General features: G+C 39.0%; 1 protein-coding gene across 1 annotated transcript in view; it reads left to right on the top strand.

Moving 5' to 3' along the window:
* The window catches only part of ZCCHC17 (zinc finger, CCHC domain containing 17), an 89,309-nt gene that overhangs the window by 42,712 nt on the left and 23,338 nt on the right, over positions 1–23,259 (top strand). The window contains exons 5-6 of the mRNA XM_006862185.1: positions 15,018–15,118; positions 19,764–19,906. Coding sequence (XP_006862247.1) covers positions 15,018–15,118; positions 19,764–19,906 — 244 coding nt within the window. The remainder of the gene's footprint in view (positions 1–15,017; positions 15,119–19,763; positions 19,907–23,259) is intronic.

Below are 23,259 nucleotides of genomic sequence, written 5' to 3'. Positions count from 1 at the left end.
TAGGTGAGGGTAGAAATAGGAGTTCAAATTTGGAGTTGTGTTTTAAGGTTAACGTGACATTTTTAGAGCAATGAGGTTTGCTTACAGAAATCAGATATTGTCTAACTATGTAAAGGGGTACAAGGAAGATTTTGATATTCTTGATGTTCTATATTGAAATGATTAATATGTATGATTTAGACCATTACTTTGAAAAGAATGATTAATAGATTGATGGTATAGAGTAGTATAAAAGCTGCTTGAGAATCTGAAATAGGCATGAGGAGAAATAAAATGTAGAGGAAAGAGGAGAAATAAAATGTAGAGGAAAGAGGAGAAATAAAATGTATAGATGTGAGAGGAGAAGATTCACCATCTAACAAGATCCATCGATTCTGTGAGCTTCATTCTTCGCCGACGTCATACCTCCTTCTAGGACCCCCAAATAAGAGTGTCGGAGCTGGCTTCCGACAAGCATTGTACTTCAAGATAAATCTTAGAATGTTTTCTTTAGTGATGAATGTGAAGCTATTCCGCTTCAGTTTGTCATTCTTGGCATGGGTTTGTCAGATTCAAAATGGCCAATACCAGTACATTTCAGCTCACTGATGCCTAGGATATCAATGTTTTTGCATTCCATTTCATTTTCACAACTTCTAATTTTCCTAGATTCATACTTCATACATTCCATGTTTTGATTATTAATGGATGTGTACAGCTATTCTCTTCATTTTTAATTGTGCCCCATCACAAATGAAGGTCCTGGAGGCTTGACTCCATTCATGGCATCATGGTGTCATCTCTTCCCTAGTTATATTTTGAAAGCCTCCAACCTGAAGGACTCATCTTCCAGCACTATATATGACAGTTTTCTGGTGCTCTTCATCATGTTTCAGTATTTAGTATGCTGGTGCTGACAGTGTTCCACTGTTATTCATAAGTATTTTTTTTTTAATGTTTTATTGTGAATTATGTGATAGTTTACATGGGATCATAAGGCTTTTAATGACTAAATATTGGAGGTAGTCCGTCTCTCCTTCTTCCTAGTTTAGTCCATTGTTACAGTCCTGTGCATTAGTCTAATATAGTCTATTTTAGTTGAAATATTTTATTGAAGCATTTTTAGTAAGTGACAGAGTAGAATTTTTATGTAGATGACAACATAAATATGATCCTAGTTTACTTAACCATTTTTTAAGCATGACAGACTTGGTTGAAATCTTAAAAGTAATACAAAGCTAAATACATCAATAAAATTTTAGGTAAAAAGTATTTTTTGAAGTAATTTTATCATATTTTAAAAGATATAACATATAATAATATAAATAGTATATGCTAAGAATGTGCTGGCTCTCTAAAGGTAAGCACAGGACTATAAACCAAAAGACCCATGTTTTGAGCTCACCAGCTCTCCGTGGGAAAAAGATGTCACTTCTGGTCCTGTAAAGATTTAAAACTCTTAGATACCATATATAGGGTTGCTATGAGTCTGAAGGAGTCCTGGTGTGGCGCTGTAGGTTAATGCGCCAGACTGCAAAGCTGTTTGAACTGCAAGGTTGGCGGTGCAAGCTCACCAGTCACTCCACTGAAACCCTATACAGGGTCGCTATGGGTCAGAACCAACTCGACAGCACTTAACAACAAAATGAGTCTGAATTGACTGGACGGCATTTTACAACAAGAATATGTTAACGTTATTAAGTCCCTAAATATTTAAATAGCAATAAAAACATCTATGAGTAATAGATTTATATTTGTGAATTTGATTGCTGTTTATGATGATGAAAGATTTAAGATAAAGTTGCAATCAAGATAGTAATTGAAATAATACATTTATAACACTATTGTGTGCTGATCACTCAGTGTTAGATGAACATTACTGACAGGAGTTTAGCCTGAAGAACATTTGCCACTTTTCTTAATTTGGAAATATGTCCTATGTAATTCATAATATAGCAGTTAATTTCTGAAATGATTAAGAGCATTGATGTCAAATAACCTTTATGTCAAATGATTAAGAGCATTGATGTCAAATAACATATATATATATATATATATATATGGAGTCCTGGTTGGTGCTGTGGGTTAATGCGCCAGACTGCAAAGCCTTTTGAACTGCAAGGTTGGTGGTTCAAACTCACCAGCTGCTCCTCACAAACCCTCTATAGGGTCACTATGTGTCAGAAATGACTCTATGGCACTTAACAACAAGAACTACATACATATATATTTATATTAAACAAAACTCTTCTTTTATGGTTTCTTATAAAGGTTTAAAGTTGTCAGGAGTTTATTAGAAGTCAGTAAGACACAGTGCTTGAGTTACTTAAAGATTTAAAAGGTAAACTTTAGCGTTTTCTAAAACTGAGCTGCTTGCTTTCTTAGTTACATAAACATTAGTATAAATTTAGAGACAGATTTTACCTCTTAGGCAGTTTACACAGGAAAAAAATAACATTATTTGTGAAAGCAATAAATAAGACTATCAAAATTGAGTAAACTTTGTTTTTTAAAGACTATATTAGAACATATTTTATAGGCATTTAGTTTGCTAAGTCTTCGCTTTTGAAGTAGACTACAAACAGTTTGTTGCACTGTGGAGGTTTGTGCTTTGCTGTGATACTGGAAGCTATGCCACCGGTAACTTAAATACCAGCAGGGTATTTAAACCATGTGGACAGGTTTAAACAGAGCTTCTAGAATAAGACAGACTAGGAAAAAAGAGAGACAGACTACATCTGAATATTTAGCCACTGAAAATTTTATGAATAGTAGAGTAACATTGTTAACATATAGCACTGGAAGATGAAAACATTTTAAATAGTAATGAAACATTGTCAGATATAGTGATGGAGAATGAGCCCCTGAGGTTGGAAGGCACTCAAAATACCTAGGGATGAGTGGCTTTCTCAAAGTAAGGTTAACCATAGTGATGTCAATGTAGCGGAACTTTTGAAACCTTCATCTGCTACTGGGACACAACTCCAAATGAGGAGAAACAGTTGCAGTTGGAACCTATAATGTACAAAATATGAATCTAGGAAAACTGGAAGTTGTCCAAAATGAAATGTACCTAGAACCTTCTGAGTTGGGACATTCCCACTTGAAAGGATAGGCAGACCACCATCGACCACTGGGAAAACAGAAGATTTTCATCGATAGGAAACCTGCAGAGCACTCTTTTTGTAACCCGTCCCAGGGCCCGGAGTTCTCCTCACTAAAGAATAAATACAATAGGGAGCAAAAAAAGTTGGTGCACTAAACAGAAAGTCTGTGTGAGCTCTCTGCAGCAAGCATACGGAAAACCGGACAAGAGAGATACGGAGGATGGTCCTGGAACACTGTGCTCCAAAGGAACAGATAGAAAAGTGACGTAAGAGAGTTGAATATTCATGGTGAGAAATGAGGTCATTGACAAGCAGCGGTAGCTGATTGAACCTGCCACAGCCATCTAGAAACTTCGTGAATGGCTTTACAGATGAGAGCGTATATTGAGTTGCAGAAACCTACCTGAAGCTCATGGTGACAAAGGTGTGATTTGTTCATTTATTTATTTTCTTCTTCTTTTTTTAATCCCTGACCAGTGTACAACCCTAGGAGCCTCCTGCTTTCTAGGCAGTCGGAGCAGCTTAGTTGTTGTAAGCCCCGAGGAGGAGCTATATACTACAACTCCATTAGGGCAGGCTCTTTTCCAAATCTGCACAGTTGAACCTGGCCAACCCTGGACAGGCTCACTAGGAGAGGGGGCTGAATGGACAGGTGGAATAGAGGGGGGATAAAAAGGAAGAAAAGGAGACAGGTTATCTGTGTGGGCTCTTCAGACACAGTGTGGCCAATGTGAACTCTCCTAAAAGAGGCCAGTAGGTGGTGTAGCACATCACCTATTGGCAGAGAGAAAGCCAGTGATACTCAGGGTGTTTTTTTCTTCGCTGTAAGGTCTGTTTTGTTGTTTCTCTGTTTTCCTTCTTCTTGCATCACACGACAGAACTCAGCAACTGCAACCTTACAGCCAAGACTCAGTTGTACCCTCTGTAGTCCCACCAACTGGGCAAGAGCCAATACCAGCTGCTATGCACCAGAGCAGTGACCATAACCAACACCTGCTAAAACCAATCCGAATTGAACTGTATGAGCCAGGAGCAGGGAAGCCCATGTCCTGATCACACCCACCAGGAGGCAAGTGCCTAAAAATATATCTACATACATTCATCAACTTAATACAAACATAACAATATCATAGTGCCCAAAAAGTAGCATAAAATTTCTGTTCAGACTCAGAAACAAGACAGAGTAGCACAAACCAATGACCAAGAAGAACTAGAAAATGTTTTTGAGGAAGAAAGGCACTGAAACTAACTGAAAAAAGAATTCAGGAGAATGCTATTGAGATACATCCAAATGTTTCACAGATAGCTGGAGGAAACTACAGAAACAATTAAACAAAATAGATACAAATTAGATAAGAAAGACCTTGCAGAAAAAAGCAGACTGTTTATTTAAATTTCAACCAAGTTGCTTACATTGGAGGCAGCAAAGCAAGAAAAGTCAGCTCATCAGGGAAAATCCCCTCCGAACCTGAAAGTAGTCTAGTATGCTTGCTTATGACCACCTGGGTCTACTTGTGAGTGCAAGTAAGGGAAATGCAGCAATGAAGATACTGCCTTAGTTTGGATATGTTCTGTTGGCACCCGTTGACCTTGAGATTACAGAAAGAAGAGGAAGAGCGGGCTGTTCTGAAGTTTAGGGAGTTGTTTGAACTCTTGAGCCCATGGGCACTGACGTAGCTATTGGGGACTGGGGCTGAGAGTGAAGGGGCCAACTAGTCAAAAGTGTATACAGGTGTGTGTGAACTCCCAGAGTTGCAGCTGGTATCCCTTTGAGCTAGTTTGAAAGGCTAGGACTGAGCAAAGAATCTGAGAAGATGGATTATATAAAGAAGAATGGGTATCAGGGCTGGAGGAAGACTCATTAACAAACTGGGATATGCAGGTGATACAACCTTACTTGATGAAAGTGAAAAGGACATAAATACTTAGTGATTAAGATCAAAGACTTAATCTGTATAGGTTGCATCTCATTGTAAAGAAAACAAAAATCCTCACAGTTGGATGAGTAAGTAATATCATGCTAAAGAGAGAAATGGGTAACATTGTCAAAGACTTCAACTGTCTTGTATCCACAATCAACACTCATGAAACAACAGTCAAGAAACAAAACAACCTATGGCATTATTCAAATCTACTGCAAAAAAAAATCTTGAATGTGTTAATAATATTTAAAGTATCATGGTCTTCCAGAAGAACAAGCAAATCTGTTTTTGAAGAAATAAAGATGCTCCTTAAAAACCAGGATTGTAAGACTTCGTTTTGCATACTTCAGCTATATTATCAGGAGGGACCAATCCCTGGAGAAGCACATTATGTTTGCTAAAGTGGATGGCAGCTAAAAAGAGGATAAACCCCAATTAGATGGATTGGCACAGTGGCAGTAGCAATGGCCTTAAACGTAACAGTTATTGTGACTATGGTTCAGGACCCGACAGTGTTTCATTCTGTTTTGCATAGAGTTGCTCTGAGTAGAAACCAACTCAATGTCACCTAACAAAAAGTCGGTTCTAACTCATTGCTACCTTGCATAGGATTTCCGAGGCTGTAAATCTTTATGGGGACAAAAAGCCTCATCCCATGGAACAGCTGTGGTAATTTTGGACCTTGAGGTTAGCAGGCCAACTCACAACCACTATGCTACCAGAGCTCCTTACAAGTAGTCAAGGTCATATTTTCATTCTTGTGGACTTGTTTAATTTTCTTTAGCTTCAGCCTCAACTTGTATGTAAGCAATTGATGGTCTGTTCCGTAGTCGGCAGTCCCTGACTTTTTTTTTTTTGGTGATGATATTGAGCTTCTCCATAGTTTCTTAAGGCTCTAATGAATTTGCTTCCTGTGTATTTCATCTGGCAAAATCCACGTGTACAGTCACCATTTACCTGGTTGTTAAACAATATTTGCATGAATATGTCATTGGTCTTGGAAAATTCTGTCTTGGCAATTTCTAGCATGGTTTTTGTCACCAAGGCCAAGTTTTCCAATTAAGGTTTCTTCCTCTTTTTTTCCAACTTTCATGTTTCCAACCACCAGTAATTATCAATGCTTCTTGACTGAAAGTTTGATCAATTTCAGACTGAAGAAATTGATACAGTTTTTCAGTTTCTTCATCATTGACTTTAGTGGATGGTGCTTAAATTTGAATAACAGTTATATTCACTTGCTTTTTTTGTAGGTGTGTGAATATTATTCTATCACAGGTAGCATTGTACTTCAGATCTTGAAATGCTCTTTTTGAAAATACAGAGAGTAACTTTTTGCTTCAATTTGTCATTCCCAGTATAGTAAACTTTGTGATTGTCAAATTCAGGATCGCCAGTACTAGTATATTTCAGCTCACTACTGATAAGGAGTATGTCGATCTTTATGTGTTCCATTTCATTTTTGACAACTTCCAATTTTCCTAGATTCGTGTGTTGTACATTATACATTCCAGTTATTAATGGATGTTTACAGCTGTTTTTCCTCATTTTGAAATGTGTCCCAACAGCAAATGAAGGTTCTGAAAGTTTTGCTCCATTCACATCATTGTGGTCAACTGTACTTTGAGGAAGCAGCTCTTCCTCAGTCATATTTTGTTTGAGTGCATTCCAACCTGAGGGACACATCTTCCAGCACTATGTTTTGGACACTTCCAGACAGTGTTTTGCTGATTCAGAAGTTTTTCAGTGGTTAACCGTTCATCAACCATCTCTTGCTTCCTAGTCTCTCTTTGTCTAGAATCTCTGTTAAAATCTAGCCTCCATGGGTTACCCTGTTGATATTTAAAATATTGGTGGCATAGCTTCCAACATCACAGTAACACACAAATCATCATAGTATATCAAACTGGCAGACATGTAGTGGTCAGTCATACTGTCCACATTTTAAGTGCTCAGTAGACACATTTGGACACATTCCTGCTAGGATACTGATAATAATGTGTAATTTTTACAGATTTAAATAACTTTTTCATTGTTGCAGAAAATTCTGTTGGATAATAATGTTTTAGACAATGTACTTCCTGCTAGCAAACTGATAATAAGGTATAATTTTTACCTTTGAGGTGCTGTTCATAGTGCAGAGGATCAAGCAAAATACAAACTCATGTAAGAAGATAAAATGATGAGATAGTGTGGATGAAAAGTCTAACCTTTACTGTACTAGTTAATTCTGGAGGACTCTCCAAGATTATCGCTCTGAGATACGCTTTAAACCTTGAACCAAAACTACTGAAAGATGATGTCATTATTTTAGCTAAAGTACATATTGATTCATAAAATTGAAAAAAGATAAGCCATGAATATCGTGCTTTAAAAAAAAAAAAATCGTGTATATGAGACCAAATGGTCATACTTAATCTAAAGCAAAGATGAATAAACAAGGAGACCGGAAAACTGGTTTACTAGAAGCAGAATGACCAGAATGGAAATGATAGGAAAGTTGACTCATTGTATAAACTGTTACGTATGTTACTGAACAGATTGAGTAGAAATTGTTAACCATAAGCTAATTTGCTGTGTAGGAATGCTGGCGGGGTACTGGACTACTCATTGGGCTGCTAACTGCAAGGTCAGCAGTTGGAAACCACTAGCCCCTCTGGGAGAAAGATAAGATTTTCTATTCCTGTAAAGATTTACAACCTTGGAAACTCTATTCAAAGTCACTGTTAGTTGAACTTGACTGGACAGCATACAGGAAGAGCAGCAATTTGCTGTGTAAACTTTCACATAAAGTACAGGAATTAAAAATTTTTAAAGAAAATGATGAGGGTAAAATGCTGTAGACCACAAATGAGTAACTGTGGCAGCAGTGAGCATTTCATGAGGATGTGGTATTTCAGCTAAACTTTGAAGAAAGAATGGGTCAGAACATGGAATATCCATGCTCTCTTAGAAAGCTGTTGGATTAAATATATATGAAGTGGGTAGCATTGTTCTCCTTTGGTATTTCCAGCGTACATTTCTTGTGATAATGTGACTGATTTGGCAGAATATTTCTGGTTTTTTTTACTGGACTAGAGAAATTTAGGTAATTGCTGGATAATCTTAAATGAAGTCATAGAGTTCAAAAGTTAAAGAAATATTGTTGTTGTTAGGTGCCATTGAGTCGGTACCAACTCATAGCAACCTTATGCACAGCAGAACAAAACACTGCCCGATCTTGGGCCAACCTCACTATTGTTGCCACGCTTGAGCCCATTGATGCTGCCACTTTGCTAATCCATCTCTCTGGGGTCTTCCTCTTTTTCTCTGACCCTCCACCTGACCAAACATGATAGCCTTCTCCAGTGACTGGTCCCTCCTGACAATATGTCCAAAGTATGAGAGACGAAGTTTGGCCATCTTGGCCTCCAAGGAGCACTCTGGCTGCACTTCTTCCAAAACAGATCTATTGGTTCTTTTGGCAGCCCATGGCACTTTAAATATTCTCCTCCAACATCATAACTCAAAAACATCAGTTCTTCTATGGTCTTCCTTATTCATTGTCCAGCTTTTGCATGCATAGAGGTTATTGAAAATACCATGGCTTGGGATAGGCGCTCCTAGGTTGTGAAAAAATGTTTTTGGGCAAATGACAAAGAAATTGCAACAAACTTTTTTTTTTGTTTTTTTTACTTGTGAGTTGAGTGAAGGTTTATAAACCAAATCATCAGTTTCACATTCAACAAGTAATGTACCTTGTTTCATCTTAGTGAATGCAGTCCCCAGTGTGGAACAACAGTCATCTGCTTTCTCCCTGTGGCTCCTGTTTCCCTTCCACCCACCTTCCCATCGCTTCTCTCCTTTGTCCTTAGGGGCATGGGGCTCCTTTGATTGGAATGATGGACCATTTCATCATCCATAGTGAGCATATCATACTAGCATTGTTCCATGTACCTGTCTACTCTGTGACTTAAAGTTGTTCCCCCATATACCTATTTACTTCTTGGCTGAAAGAGGTTGTGTTCCTTTCCAGACCTGAAGATTGATTGAGGACCAATTTTGGGTTTCTCCAGTCTCTTTCTGACCAGTAAGCGAGGTTTTTTTTTTTTTGGTTTTTTTTTAAATGATTTTGAGTTTTGTTCCACACATGCTGCTCTATCTAGGACCTTCTAATGTGATCCCGTTCAGAACTGTTGGTAGTGGTAGTTGGTCTCAGGGTTGTGGAGACTTGTTCACATGTTCCTTTAGTCCATTGAACTAATGGATTTCAAGCATCTTCAATTCTTCTCACTCTTCCACACATGGAGAGACCAATAGCTGTGCCTCAGATGGCTGCTCACAAGCTTTTAATATTCCAGACACTACTTGCCAAAGTAGGATATAGAACATTGTCTTTGTGTACTATGTTGTGCCAATTGACCATGGTGTCTCCTGAGGACATATATATATACACATACATACATACATATATATACATGCATATACATATGGTTGGGTGGTTGGTTATGTGTCGTGGAGTCAGTTCTGACTCATAGCGACTGTGTACTGGGTTTCCGAGGCTGTAAATCTTTACGGGAGCAGAAAGCCTCATCTTTCTCCCTTGAAACAGCTGGTAGGTTTGAACTGCCGACCTTTAGGTTCACAGTCTGATTCGTTACCACTTTGCTACCATAGATACACATATATATATTTTACTATATATTATATTCTTCTTCCAGAATCATTCTACCTATATCCAGAATATAGTTGTTCCAAGGTTGTTTATATACCTATATCTCATTTAGCCCTTGTGTACTCCCTTGTGTCTTCATTATACCTATGCCAACCCCCCTCTTCTTATATATTGCCTTCCCTCCCAAGTTAATATGCATCTACCCTATAACCAGTGAATTACTCTTGCTTCCCTCCTACCCCTGGCAACCATCAAAGAATGTTTCTCATTTTCTCTTTCAAACTCATATATTTGTGGAATATAAAAGTATATATGTCTCACTCTTCCTCCCTTACCCATTTAGCCTATATCTCAATCCATATATTTACACCCAGAACACTGTTCCAGGGTTATGTGTAGATAGATCACTATTTACATCTATCCGCTTTAGCCCTTGCACGCCTCCCTGTATCTTCATCTATCTTCATTATTCTTCTGCCACCCTCCCTCTTGTATATTGCCTTCCCTATCACCCAAGCTAACATCCACTAGCCTATGAATTACTCTCCCCTTTCTCCAGACCTGGTAACTATCAAAGAATGTTTCTTTCAGTCTGGAAACCTTTTCTAGTTTTTACAATAATGGTCTCATACAGTATTTGTCCTTTTGTGATTGAATAATTTAACTCAGCATAATGTCCTCCAGGTTCATCCAAGTTATGAGATGTTTCACAATTCGTTTTTATTCTTCGGTGTTACATAATATTCCATTGTTTATATGTACTAAAGTTTGTTTATCCACTTAGGCTGTCTTCATTTTTTTTTGTTATTGTGAATAATGCTGTGGTAAACATTGGTGTGCATATGTCTACTTGTGTCCTGGCTCTTATTGCTTGTGGACATATACCAAGTAGAGGGATTGCTGGGTCATAAGGTATTTCTATTTCCAAATTTCTGAGGAATGACCATACTGTTCTCTGGAGTGGTTGAACCCTTTTCCAGTCCCAGCATTGTAGGAGTGGCCGCGTCTCTCCATACCCTCGCCAGAATTTGTTGTTTTCTGTTTGATCTAAGCTGTTAATGTTGGTGTGAGATGATATCTCATTGTTGTTTTGATTTGCATCTTTCTAATGGCTAATGTGTGGCACTGTGGGTTAATGCGCCAGACTGCAAAGCCGTTTGAACCGCAAGGTCCGCAGTTCAAGCTCACCGGTTGCTCCTCGGAAACCCTATACAGGGTCGCTGTGGGTCTTAACCGACTCTACAGCACTTCACAACAACAACAATGGCTAATGATCATGAACATTTCTTCTTATATTTGTTGGCTGCCTGGATGTCTTCCTTGGTTGAAGTGTCTGTCATGTCCTGTGCCCATTTTTTAATTGGGTTGTTTGTCTTTTTCTTGTAGAGTTGTTGTAATTTTCTATCAATTTTAGAAATTTGCCTCTTGTCTGATACATTGTTGCAAAAACATTTTCTCAGTCTGTGGGCTCCCTTTTTATTCTTTTGGTCAAGTATTTTGATGCACAGAAGTTTCTAATTTTTAGTAAGTCCCAGTCATCATTTTTGTCTTCTACTGCTAGTCTGTTTTTTGTAATGTTTGGTAGTGTAAGTGTGCCATGCATTAGTGCCCCTGAGTTTGTCCCTATAAAGATCATTGATGATCTTTATAGGTCTAGGTTTTACATTTAGGTCTTTAATCCATGTTGAGGTTGTTTTTATTTATGGTGTGTGAGTTATGAGTCTTGTTTCATTCTTTTGCAAATGAATTTCCAGTTTTCCAGCACCATTTGTTGAGGAGACTGATTTCTCCCCATTTAATGTATATTGACCCTTTGCCAAAGATCAGTTAACTATATGTGGATGGATTTACTTCTGGGTTCTCAATTCTGTTTCATTGATCTATGTATCTTTCATTGAACCAGTACCAGGATGAACAAACATATTTTGATGTTTATTGTATTCTATGCTTTAGGCTAGGCTTTGGGGAAACAAACACAAGCAAGAGATTATAACTTAAAGGACTTACAGTCTAGACAAAAAAATTATATATGCCATTTATATAAGACCTGGAATTAGAGAACCAAAAGGAAAAAAACATGCTCGGCATTTTTCAAGCTGAACAAAGTAAAGAAAAGATGCAAACCTTGATTTGCAATAATGAAGCTTCTATGGACAAGATATCGAATGATGCAGAAAGAAAGCATCAAAAGAAGATGGAAGGAATACAGAGCCACTGTGCCAGAAAGATTTAGTTGATGTTCAACCATTTCAAGAGGTAACATGTGATCAAAAACTAATGGTATTGAAAGTAATAGTCCAGGGCTTGGGTCAGATACATAGTAATCCCTCACACTGATATCTTGGCTCTTGAACACTTCAAGTAAGTCTTTTATAGCAGATTTCCCTAGCGCAATATATAGTTTAATTTCTTGACTGCTGCTTCCATGAGTGCTGATTGTATATCCAAACAAAGTGAAGTCTTTGACAACTTCAGTCTTATCTCCATTTATCATGATGTTTTTTTATTGGTACAGTGGTGAGAATTTTGTTTCCTTCATATTGAGGTGCAGTCCATACTGAAGGCTATAGTCTTCATCAGTAAGTATTTTAAGTCCTCTTCACTTTCGGCAAGCAAGGTTGTGTTATCTACATATCTCAGGTTGTTAATAAATCTTCCTCCAATCCTGCATCCACGTTCTTCCGTGTTCTTTTTGAATGACTACCTCTTGGTCTATGTACAGCTTCCTCATAAGCACAGTTAAGTGTCTGGAATACCCGTTTTTGCAATGTTATCCATAGTTTGTCTTGATCTACACCATCGAATACCTTTGCATAGTCAATTAAGTACAAGTAAATACATTTCTGGTGTTTTCTGTTTTCAACCAAGATCTGTTTGATGTCAGCAGTAGGATATCCTTCATTCTGCATTCTCTTCTGAATTGGCTTAGAATTTCTGGCAGCTCCCATTTGATGTACTGCTGCATTTGGTTTTGAATTGTCTTCAGCAAAATTTTACTTGCATTTGATATTAATGCTATTGTTTGATGATTTCTGCATTGAGTTGAGTCACCTTTCTTTGGAATGAGCACAGATATGGATCTTACAATCAGTTGGTCGGGTTACTGTCTTCCACATATCTTAATGTATACATTAAGTGACAGCCTCTAGTGATGCATCAGTTTGTTGAAATATTTCAGTTTATATTCCATCAATTCCTGGAGCCTTGGTTTTTGCCAATGCCTTCAGTGCTGCCTGGACTGTTTCCTTCAATATTATTGGTTGTTGAAGTGATTAAACATTAACCAATTCAATTTGGGACTATGACTGTGTATTCCTTTCATTTTCTTTTGATGCTTTCTGAATCATTCAGTATTTTACCCTTGGAGTCCTTCAATATTGCAACCCCAAGACTTGAATTTTTCTTTAGTTCTTTCAGTTAGAGAAATGTTGAACATATTCTTCTCTTTTGGTTTTCTAACTCCAGGTGTTTGCACATTTCATTATGATATTTGTCTTTGTCTTCTTGAGCTGTCTTTTGAAATTTTCTGTTCAGCTCTTTGACTTCCTCATTTCGTTCAGTAGCTTTAGCTTCTCTATGCTCAAGACCAAATTTCAGAGTCTCTTCTGACTTGCCTTTTGGGCTTTTCTTTTTTCCTGTGTTTTTAATGACCTCTTGCTTTCTTCATGTGTGATGTTCTTGATGTCATCCCACAAGTCTTCTGGTCTTCAGTCATTAGTGTCTAATGCATCAGATCTATTCTTGAGATCGTTCTAAATTCAGGTGGATATACTAATGGCTATATTTTGGCTCTGCTGGACTAGTATTAATTTTTAGCTTTAGTTTGACCTTGCATATGAGCAATTGATGGTTTGACTGATGATACTGAGCTTGTCCATCGTCATCCAATCTCTTTGTTTACAACTTTTGCATTCCAATCACCAGTAATTATCAATGCATCTTGATTGCAAGTTTGATCAATTTCAGACTGAAGAAGCTGATAGAATTCTTCCCCTTTTTCTTCTCTGTCTTTAGTGGTTTATGTGCAAATTTGAATAAGTGGTATTAACTGGTCGTCCTTGTAGGCATATGGGTAGTATCCTGCCACAGACAGTGTTGTGCTTCAAGATAGATCTTTAGAATGTTATGCAATTCCTCTTCAATTTTCATTCCCAACAAAGTAAACCATGTGATTGTCTGATTCAGAATGGCCAATACCAGTCCATTTCAGCTCACTAATACCTAGGCTGTTGATCTTTATGTATTCCATTTCATTTTTAACAACATCCAATTTTCCTAGATTCATACTTTGTACATTCCACATTCTAGTTATTAATGGATGTTTACTGCTGTTTCTTCTAATTCTGAGTTTTGCTACATTAGCAAATGAAGGTCTTGAATGCTGTACTCTATCCACATCATTAAAGTCTATTCTATTTTGAGGAGGCAGCTCTTCCCCAGTTATATATTGAGTGCCTTCCAGCCTTAGGGGCTCATCTTTTGGCACTATACCTGACAGTATTCCATCGCAGTTTAAATTTTCAGACGGTCTCTGCCTCTTCTTTTTCCTAGTCTTTCTTAATCTGTAAGCTCTGCTGAAACCTGTCAACCATGGGTGACCCTACTAGTATTTAAAATACTGGTAGCATAGCTTCCACCATAGCATCATAGCAACATACAAACCACCACAGTATGGCAAACTGACAGAGAATGCATATTGTTCTTAGGTAAAAAACTTAAGAGCTTTTAAAACTGCTGTGGGAATGTGAACAAAGATTAATTTTGGTTGACAGTCAAAATGACTTGATTGAAGGGCAAGTGGTAAGTAGGCAGAGCCTTGAAATACTTGGATATATGAAGTAGTGAGGTGTGAGAGTGAAGTGAGGGAGCAGAGCCTTTGAGAGAAAGGAAACTACCTGAGCAAAGGAATGTACCCATCTGTTGAAGGTAAAATCATTCGATTTGACTGGAGCATTTTGTATAGGTTAGGTACAAACTGCAAAAGGTCTGAAATGCCAAGGTAAGGAATTTGAACTTGATTTTCTACAAAGCCTTTGAAGATGTTTTAAACGCAGGAATGACATGGTAAGGGTTATAGTGTGCTTATCAAGGTGAGACATTTTATTTTTATCCTTTATTCATTGGTGAGATGAGGCCTGTTATTGTTCATAGTTGTTCATTCAATGAACAGTTTGTCCTGAATGAAAAAAAACAACCAGGTTATCTCACATTGTTTCTTTTATTGACTGTCTCCTGCCTAATGCTTTCCTTTTTTTCTCCCTATCAAAAATAATAAAAAGGCAACATACAACATTACCTTGTAGTGTCTCAAGCCATATCTCTTAAAGAGACCATCAGCCGGTATCCTTTCCATTACAGGCAAGAAGAGAGGCGGAGACGTTCCTTCCAGGATTACACTGGGCAGAAGATCACCCTGGAGGCGGTCCTAAACACTACGTGCAAGAAGTGTGGCTGTAAAGGTAAAGTGAAATCTCTGTCATCCAGTCTTTCTGTCCTTGTGAATGGACCCTTTGCACAATGAAGGAGCAGCCTAGAGTGAATTTGCTCACCCTATTTTTTAGATAAGTGTTATATTCACATGCTCATTCTGTTACTTCTGCTAGACTCACATTGGAGTTCATGACTTGATGCTCTTTTCTGTTCCCTTTTCTGAATGCTGTCCTTACCAAATACTATACCACTAAACCACCACCACTCCACACTCTCTGTAGTAACGACCCTGTCTAGGGAAAGTCCCCATTTATTTTGTCAGGGTAGTAGTATAGGATTATGATTAACATGTTAAATTTTATCTTCAGGTACAACTACTGTTCTGCTGCAAAAATTAAGAGACTTAAAAATATATACCTTAATGCTCCAAGCTAAACTCTTTCTTTAAAAGTTTTTATTGTGAATTGAGTGAAAGTCTACACGACAGATCATCAGTTTTACATTCAAGAAATCATATTTTGTTTCACTGCAATGATTTCAATCCCATCCATGTATCATCAGTCAACAGTATTTATCTCTATTCCCTTTTTGGTGTTTTTTTCATATGCACATACAAAACAGAAAATACATGTTCATTTAAATGTTCATAGGGTCCACTTTGCAAGTCAGCTTCCTGCCTGCAGGCCCACAGCCTTTCTCAGTCCTTGGGCCTAGAGTCCTCAGCTGCTCTTTCTCTCTCTATGCCATTGCCTCTGTCACTGTCTCTGCTGTCTCCGCTTTTCTGGTTAGGATCGCATGCTCCACTCTTGCTCGTCCTAGGGTCCTCTGTTTCTGAAATGGAAGATTAACTACTCCCCCCTTTTAGTTACACATCTTCTACATTTACAGTTGTGACCATCACAATTATTCCTGATAACAATTATATACAATTGCATCGCAAAATCCTATTCCCATCCTCCCCCAACCACTTTCACCAGACTCATCCGGACAAGAGGAAAACTATTCAGTGGAGATTTTTCCTTCCCCGCCCCCCCGCCCCCCCTCAATTCTGAAACTAAACACACTCATGAAAGTTTTAAGTCACCCACATCCTGCCTTTATGGTTCCTCCGTTTTTGATAGCCAATGTCTAAGTTGCCCATCCCTATCAACCCAATGTACTGATGAGGCAAGTTTGATCCTTGATATGTAGGAATTTTGAGGAGCTCTGGTAGCATAGTGCTTGCAAACTGGGCTGCTAACTACAAGGTCAGCAGTTCGAAACTACCAGCTGTTCCGCGGGAGAAAGATGAGGCTTTCTGCTCCTGTAAAGATTTTACAGCCTTGGAAACCCTGTACAGGGTCACTATGAGTTGGAACAACTCCACGGCACATAACAACAACAACACATCCATAAGCAAACATCCAGTTCATCAAATTGTAGCAATTTGTGATTGCTCCCTGAATCAAACTTCTTTGTCTTCATCTGGTCGGGTTCTGTTCAGCTAGCCATCCATGCTATATCAAATGGGTACTATCTGCAAATTTGGGTATTCTTGCACACCTCCCCCTACGTCAGACCAGCTGGCCTCTTCACTTTCAGCTCTGGTCTTCAGTGGCTAGGTGGTCAGTGCCTACGGATTTGGGAGTTCACACATCTCCCTAAACTTCCGACCAGCCAGCTCTTCCTCTTCTCTCTTTCATTTCTAGGTCAGTGGGTGTCTGTGGAACATGGCCAAACTCAGCCCATGTCTTCATTACTGCAGTTCCCCCACTTCCACTCACAAGTAGACCAGGGCTGCTTTTAAGACTGCTCATGTGTTCCCTTTGAGATTCAGTCTTAGAAGGGGAATTCAGTCTTAGATGGGCTGATTTCTCTTACCTCGATGGCACCAAGGCAAATAGTTTGCTTGCTGTTCTAACAGCCAACAGTCTGCTTTATTTCTGCTGGTTTTTCTTTCAAGAAATATCTTTGTGTGTCGTTTCATGTGGGAATGTCTCACTTTAGAAGGTTCTGGGTGGGAGTTAGGATTCCATCTAAGGCCCCACACTCCACAAAGGCTTAACAAGAAACCTGTTTCCCTGGATTAGTTCTAATTTCCCTTTAGACAATTCATTCAGTAACAGGCTAAAGACAGGCTTACATACTTTCTGTAATAATATTTCCCAATATTCCTTTCTATCCCACTTAAATGTCTATTTTACAATAGAAGGCAGGGGAAACCAATATCCACAAGATAGTTGAGCATCTTAGCATTATTTCCACTCCTTTACTCATTCCAATGGACTTAAGCATGGCAACAGTATTGAGGTTGGCCCAGGATCAGGCAGTGTTTCGTTCTGCTGTGAATAAGGTCGCTATGGGTCGGTACCGACTCAATGGCACCTAACATCAACAAACCCATTCTGACTATGTGTGGGTCCCTGTATCACAGAGCTCTGTCGTTCCAAGGTTGTGTATATATCATTATTTACCTCTCTCCTCTTTAGCCCTTGCATACCTCCCTAAGTCTACCCATATCTTCTTTACTCATCTACCCTCTCCCCCTTCTTGTGTATTGTCCTCCCCTTCTTATATATTGCCCTCCCTGTCACCAAGCAATCATGTGTCTACCCCCAACCGGTGAATTACTGACCCCCCATCCCCACCCCTGGTAACCATCAAATAATTTTTTCTTTTAGTATGGAAATCTTATTTTAAGCTTTTACAAAATGATCTTATACAATATTTGTCTTTTTGTGATTGACTAATTCACTGGTGTGGTGCTGTGGATCACCACTGGACTGCAAACCACAAGGTCGGCAGTTCAAACCCACCAGCTGTTCCTCGGAAACCCTATACAGGCTTGCTATGAGTCAGAACTGACTCGATGGCACTTAACGACAACAATGTCTTTAAGGTTCTTCCATGGTATGAGGTGTTTTGTAGCTTCGTTATTCTTCAAGGTTATATAGTATTCCATTGTGTGTATGTACCAAAGTTTGTTTATCCATTCTTTCATTGATGGGCACTTAGGCTGTCTCCATCTTTTTTTGCAAGCTAAACTGTTTATTCACATCTTTATCTCTTTTAACTTCAGAGTTATGAATAAACAAACCTTCTTGTAATAAGAACACAGAATGTTGTTGTTCATTGTTAAGTGCTATCAGGTCAGTTTTGGCTCATAGCAACACTATATAGGGTTTCCAAGGAGGGATTGGTGAATTTGAACTGCCAACCTTGTGGTTCAAACCAACCTTACAGTGCAGTGCTTTATCTCACAGCGCCACACCAGGACTGCAGAGCACAGGATAGTTAGTCACTTCTTAATTCTAATTCTTCAGGTTTCCCCTAATCTTACTCAGATAGTAAATTGTTCTTTCAGCCTGATTTCCCTTGATGGCGTTCTAATGAGAGAGATTGCCACCTTTTTGTTTACTGAGTTATCGTCATTTGTCACCCTTTCTCCCAAGCCTTCCATTCATTTTGTCTGTTGAGTTTTCTACAAACTGGTAACCGACTTGTGGCCTGGTTGAGTTCTGGGATTTTAAGCCCCTGTTTATAAGTGTAGAGATAGGAATGGAAAAGTAAAATGATAAGACTACAGCCCTTCTGGGAAATTGTGGGAGCATTCCAAGTGTTTGGAAAACTCTCTGTTTTATTTCCTTTCTAGGCACCATTCAGTTTCTGGATGCAGAGGTGCAAAGTAGTTCACACCCAGCATTTTAATTATCTGATACAATATCTTTGTGTCCCTGAGGGCAGGATACAACACAAACTCAGAAAATCAGCTCTGTAAGCATTGTTGTTGTTGTATAGGGTTCCTGAGGAGTGGCTGGTGAGCTTGAACCTCCGACCTTGTGATTCAAACCGACCTTGTGGGCCAGCACCTTAACCCACAATGCCACTCCAGGACTCCCTGTAGAGCATAGTATCTGCCAAAGGACCTTACTGTTGTAAGCTTATGGAAAGTGGGGGTCCTCTTACCTTTTTTGTGCCCACCCATGTTACTTGAGGCATAAGAGAATAATGAGAAATAGGATTTGACACAGTCAGCAAATGCAGTGCAAAGGTAATTGGTTTGGGAATAGCAGAAACAGTACAGGGTCAGGATGCATGAGACCCGGGATCAGCTATAGTTCTGCTGCTGTCTGTGTGGCCCGAGCTACTTCTCTACTGCAGGCTGCATATACTCTGCACTAGAGAGCATTGATGTGATGGTCTCTAAGGCCCTTGTGAGACCTGAAAATCTGTGACTGTTCAGTGCCCCTAGGTGCCTCTCTCTGAATGTTAGCTTGGATGAGAGTGTCCTTTTCCTGCCAATTGCCTAAGAGCTAGCTTCCGATTGGGTCACTAAGCTCCCTCTGCTAAGCGTTCTGCTCTCTGGAGCAGCCTTTCATTGTCAGTAGTAGGTTCCCAAATAGATCTTTAAGCACTAATAAGCCCCATTGCAAATGGAAGGCAGCACAAGCCTGCATCCTTGTTCCCAGAGGAGCACTAGTGTTGCCCACAGCTCTAGGACCAGCTGCTAGCCTGGCTCTGGGTGAGTGAGCAATGCCAACTTGAAGCGACAGAAAATCTGCCGTGAAGTGAATGAATTCAATAATACCTCTGGAACCAGCCAGCCCTTTTCTGGAGCCTCTGGGGAGGAAGGCCCACCTGCCAGGAGGAGAGACTGATTGTTTCCTCCCTTTCTCTTTTTCTGACTGTTCTTAGGCCACTTTGCAAAGGATTGTTTCATGCAGCCAGGTGGAACCAAATACTCTCTGATACCTGAAGAGGAAGAGGAAAAGGAAGAGGTAAAGTCAGCAGAATTTGAGAAACCTGACCCCACAAAGACTTCTAGAAAAAGAAAGAAGGTAAGTGCTGTCTTGCTTGTATTTTACATATCATAGTTTTCTGAGGTTTCAAATGAAAATGTGCTATTTACTGAAATTTTGGAAATACTGAAAAACATGAAGAAGAAAATATAAATTGTAATCTTTTCACCCAGAAGGCTAGTATTTTTGATATGTTCCAACCTTTTTTTATAAATATATATGGATATGTTGTTAAGTGATATGTTGTTGAGTTGATTTTGATTCACAGCGACCCTGTATAGGGTTTCCGAGGAGTGGCTGGTGGGTTTGGACCTCTGACTTAGCAGTTAGCATTCAAATATAGATAGCCACACATGCGTATAAATACAAAATTATGGTTATAGTAGGTGTTGTTTATTTTTTTATTGTGGTTTTAGTAAAATTTTACAGAGCAAGGTAGTTTTCTATTCAACAATGTATACATATTTTGTTTCGCGACATTAGTTGTAATCCCCTCATGTAGCAGCACTAGTCCCACTTCCTCCCTCTGTTCCCTTTCCCATTTGTCCTGTCCTGTCCCATCCTGCCTTCCCTGGGCTTTGTTGCTAGATACAGTCTGCCCCATTAGGTCTCATAAGGAGCACGTTCTTCATGGGTATTATTGTTCACTTCATAGGCCTATCTATATTTTGACGGAAAGATGATCCCCAGGAGTGGGTTAGAGTCCAGGTTTGAACGACATCTGATGGCCATAGTCTCAGGGGTTTCACAAATCTCTCTCAGACCAGTAAGTCTGGCAGCAGAATTTAATTTTTGCTCTTCATTTTACTAATCAAAAGCATTTTCTAGTATTATTCAGTGTTCTTCAAAAACTTTAATACCTACTTAATATTCTATCCTCTTTATATATGATGATTTATTTAGACATTTTCCTATTGTTAGAAATTTTAATTACTTCCAACCTTAATCTTTGGCCACATCTCTTATGGCTTTCTTGGATAAATGCTGAGTTGGGGCTTTAAAACTGTCTCAGGAGCCTTTTACAAAGTATTTATCTGTCCTAGCAGTATGTAAGAGTGCTTCTCCTGAGTTCTGTCAATTCATAAAACACATTATTATGGTCCAGAAGAAACAGTGCTTTTGTATTCTGCTACATAGAAAGGAAATTGAAGAACTATGGTACAATTTAAGAAGTAGTTGTTCTACTATTTTGTAGTATTTTTCTATGATGATTAGTTTTTATTTTTTGTTCTTTTAAGCTTTGGAAAACTTCTGTTGAACAGTTTTATGCAAATCTAGGTTCTTGCTCATAGTGGGCATTACCTGCAAATTATGTAATGCTTTCTTTTATAGGTGAGTAAAAAGCCTCACTGTATTACTACAAGAATTCACTGAGTATGTGTAATATCCTACCAAGTATCTAAAGGTAACCTCAGAATTTTTTAACACAGAGTCAAATCAACCCAGTTTGAGACCATTCTATGCTGCATACCAGCAATTCAATTTAGGCTACTTTCACTTTCTTAATTTTCAGAGTGGGATTCTTGCGATCTTTGATGATAATGTTTTTGAAAGGCACAACTCTTGAAAATGCTGATAGATAAATTAATATAAACTACATGGTTGGTTTGAATTGTGAGGATGGCAGTTCAAATTCTCCAGCCGCTCCGGGGAAACCCTATACAGGGTCACTATGAGTCAGAACCAACTCTTAACAACTCTTAACAACACTTAACAGCACTTAACAGCAACAACAATTAAGAGTATTGTCTCTTCTTCAGCACCTCTGTCCCAAGACACCATAAAAGCAACCACCACCTAAACCCATGTCTATCCTCCTTCCAATCGGCACCTTCCCAGTTTCCCAGTAAAGAAACCAGTATGCCATTTCCACACTTCTCCTTCCCATTGCATAGCTCGTCCTGTTAGTGAGGTTTTAAGTATCTCAAAATTCTAGTCCTTTCTCCCACTCCCACTTTTACACAGTTTATCTCCTCACATCTCTCACTTGCATTCAGAATATTGAACTAACTGCTGTTGTTGTTCGAGCCGTAGATTCGGTTCCAACTCATAGTGACCTTCTAGAATTTCTGAGGAGTAGCTGGTGATTTGAACCACCATCGGTTCCGACTCGATGGCACCTGACAACAACAACAACAACAAGCTGGTGATTTGAACCACCAACCTTGCAGTTCAGACCTACATTGTGGTCCAGTGCTTATCCTGCAGCACTATACCAGAACTAATCTAGGAAGTTTTTTTTTTTAATCTATGTATTTTTGCTACCACCTCTCCGCTTTAGGTAACAATCCACAAGAAGAATCTGGTCACCTTATCTTTTTCCAAGTGTTCTTTATCTCGCTGTCCACTTCTCTCCACTCTTGACTCTCTACCTCTGATGTAACTGAATGCTGGAGTGCTCACAAGCTCTTGAGATGCCCTTCACTTCTGTAGCTACCTTCTCCCTTGGTTATCTCCTTCTGTTCTCAAGTTTGGAACATAATTTGTATGCTAATGACACCCAAGATTAGGTATTTATGTTCATATTTTTGTCTAGCTCTGAATTTCTATCTCTGACCCTTTCCTTTGAACTCCAGATTTAAATATGGGACTACGTGACATCTCCAGTTGTTGTCTAATTGGCTACTCAAGCTTAACACATAATTCTTGATCTTTCTTCCTAAAACAACTGAGTTACCCAAGTCAAAATCCTGGGAGTAGCCCCTGATTCCTTTCTTTTCCTCAGGCACCATGTCAAATTTGTCACCTTATTCTTAGTGTTTATGCAAAGGTCACTTCCTCATAGTAGCCTTTCCTGATGACCCTATTTAGTATATTGAGCACTGTCTTCCATCAGTGAATGCTAAGGAGGAATTGCTCTTCTGGAGGAAGTAGAGGGTGATACCTAAGAAACCAGGCTATGTCATTGGATAACCCAGGTTCATATCTTAGTGCTGCCAACACTGAGGCCAGTTACTAAATGTCTCTGAGTCTCTCTTTCCCTACATGTAAAATAGATAGCAGGTATCTATCTGGTGTGGTGCTGTAGGATAAGCACTAGACTGCAAACCACAGGGCAGTAGTTCAAACCCACCTGATGCTCCTTGGAAACTCTATGCAGGGTCGCTGTGAGTCGGAACCAACTCAGCGGCACTTAACAAAAACAATACCTGATAAGGTTGTTACGTTGAGATGATGCATGTAAAACACTGAGTACAGGGCCTTACGTGTGCTAACAGCCCAGTGAATGTCAGCTACCGGTATGCTGCTGAAGAGCAGATGCTTCATGGTCAGAGACTGGGGTCAAGTAAAGAATTTGGCATATAGTATGTACTCATCCTCATCAAGGGCAAGAATAATCCTAGGTGAAACCAACAGTTAAGTGATTAACCAAAAGGTTGGTGGTTCAGACC

Source organism: Chrysochloris asiatica, unplaced genomic scaffold (genome assembly GCF_000296735.1).
Source record: "Chrysochloris asiatica unplaced genomic scaffold, ChrAsi1.0 scaffold00047, whole genome shotgun sequence".
Lineage (NCBI taxonomy): Eukaryota > Metazoa > Chordata > Mammalia > Afrosoricida > Chrysochloridae > Chrysochloris > Chrysochloris asiatica.
Note: the sequence above shows the minus strand (reverse complement) of the source record. Positions and strands in the feature narration are given on the sequence as shown.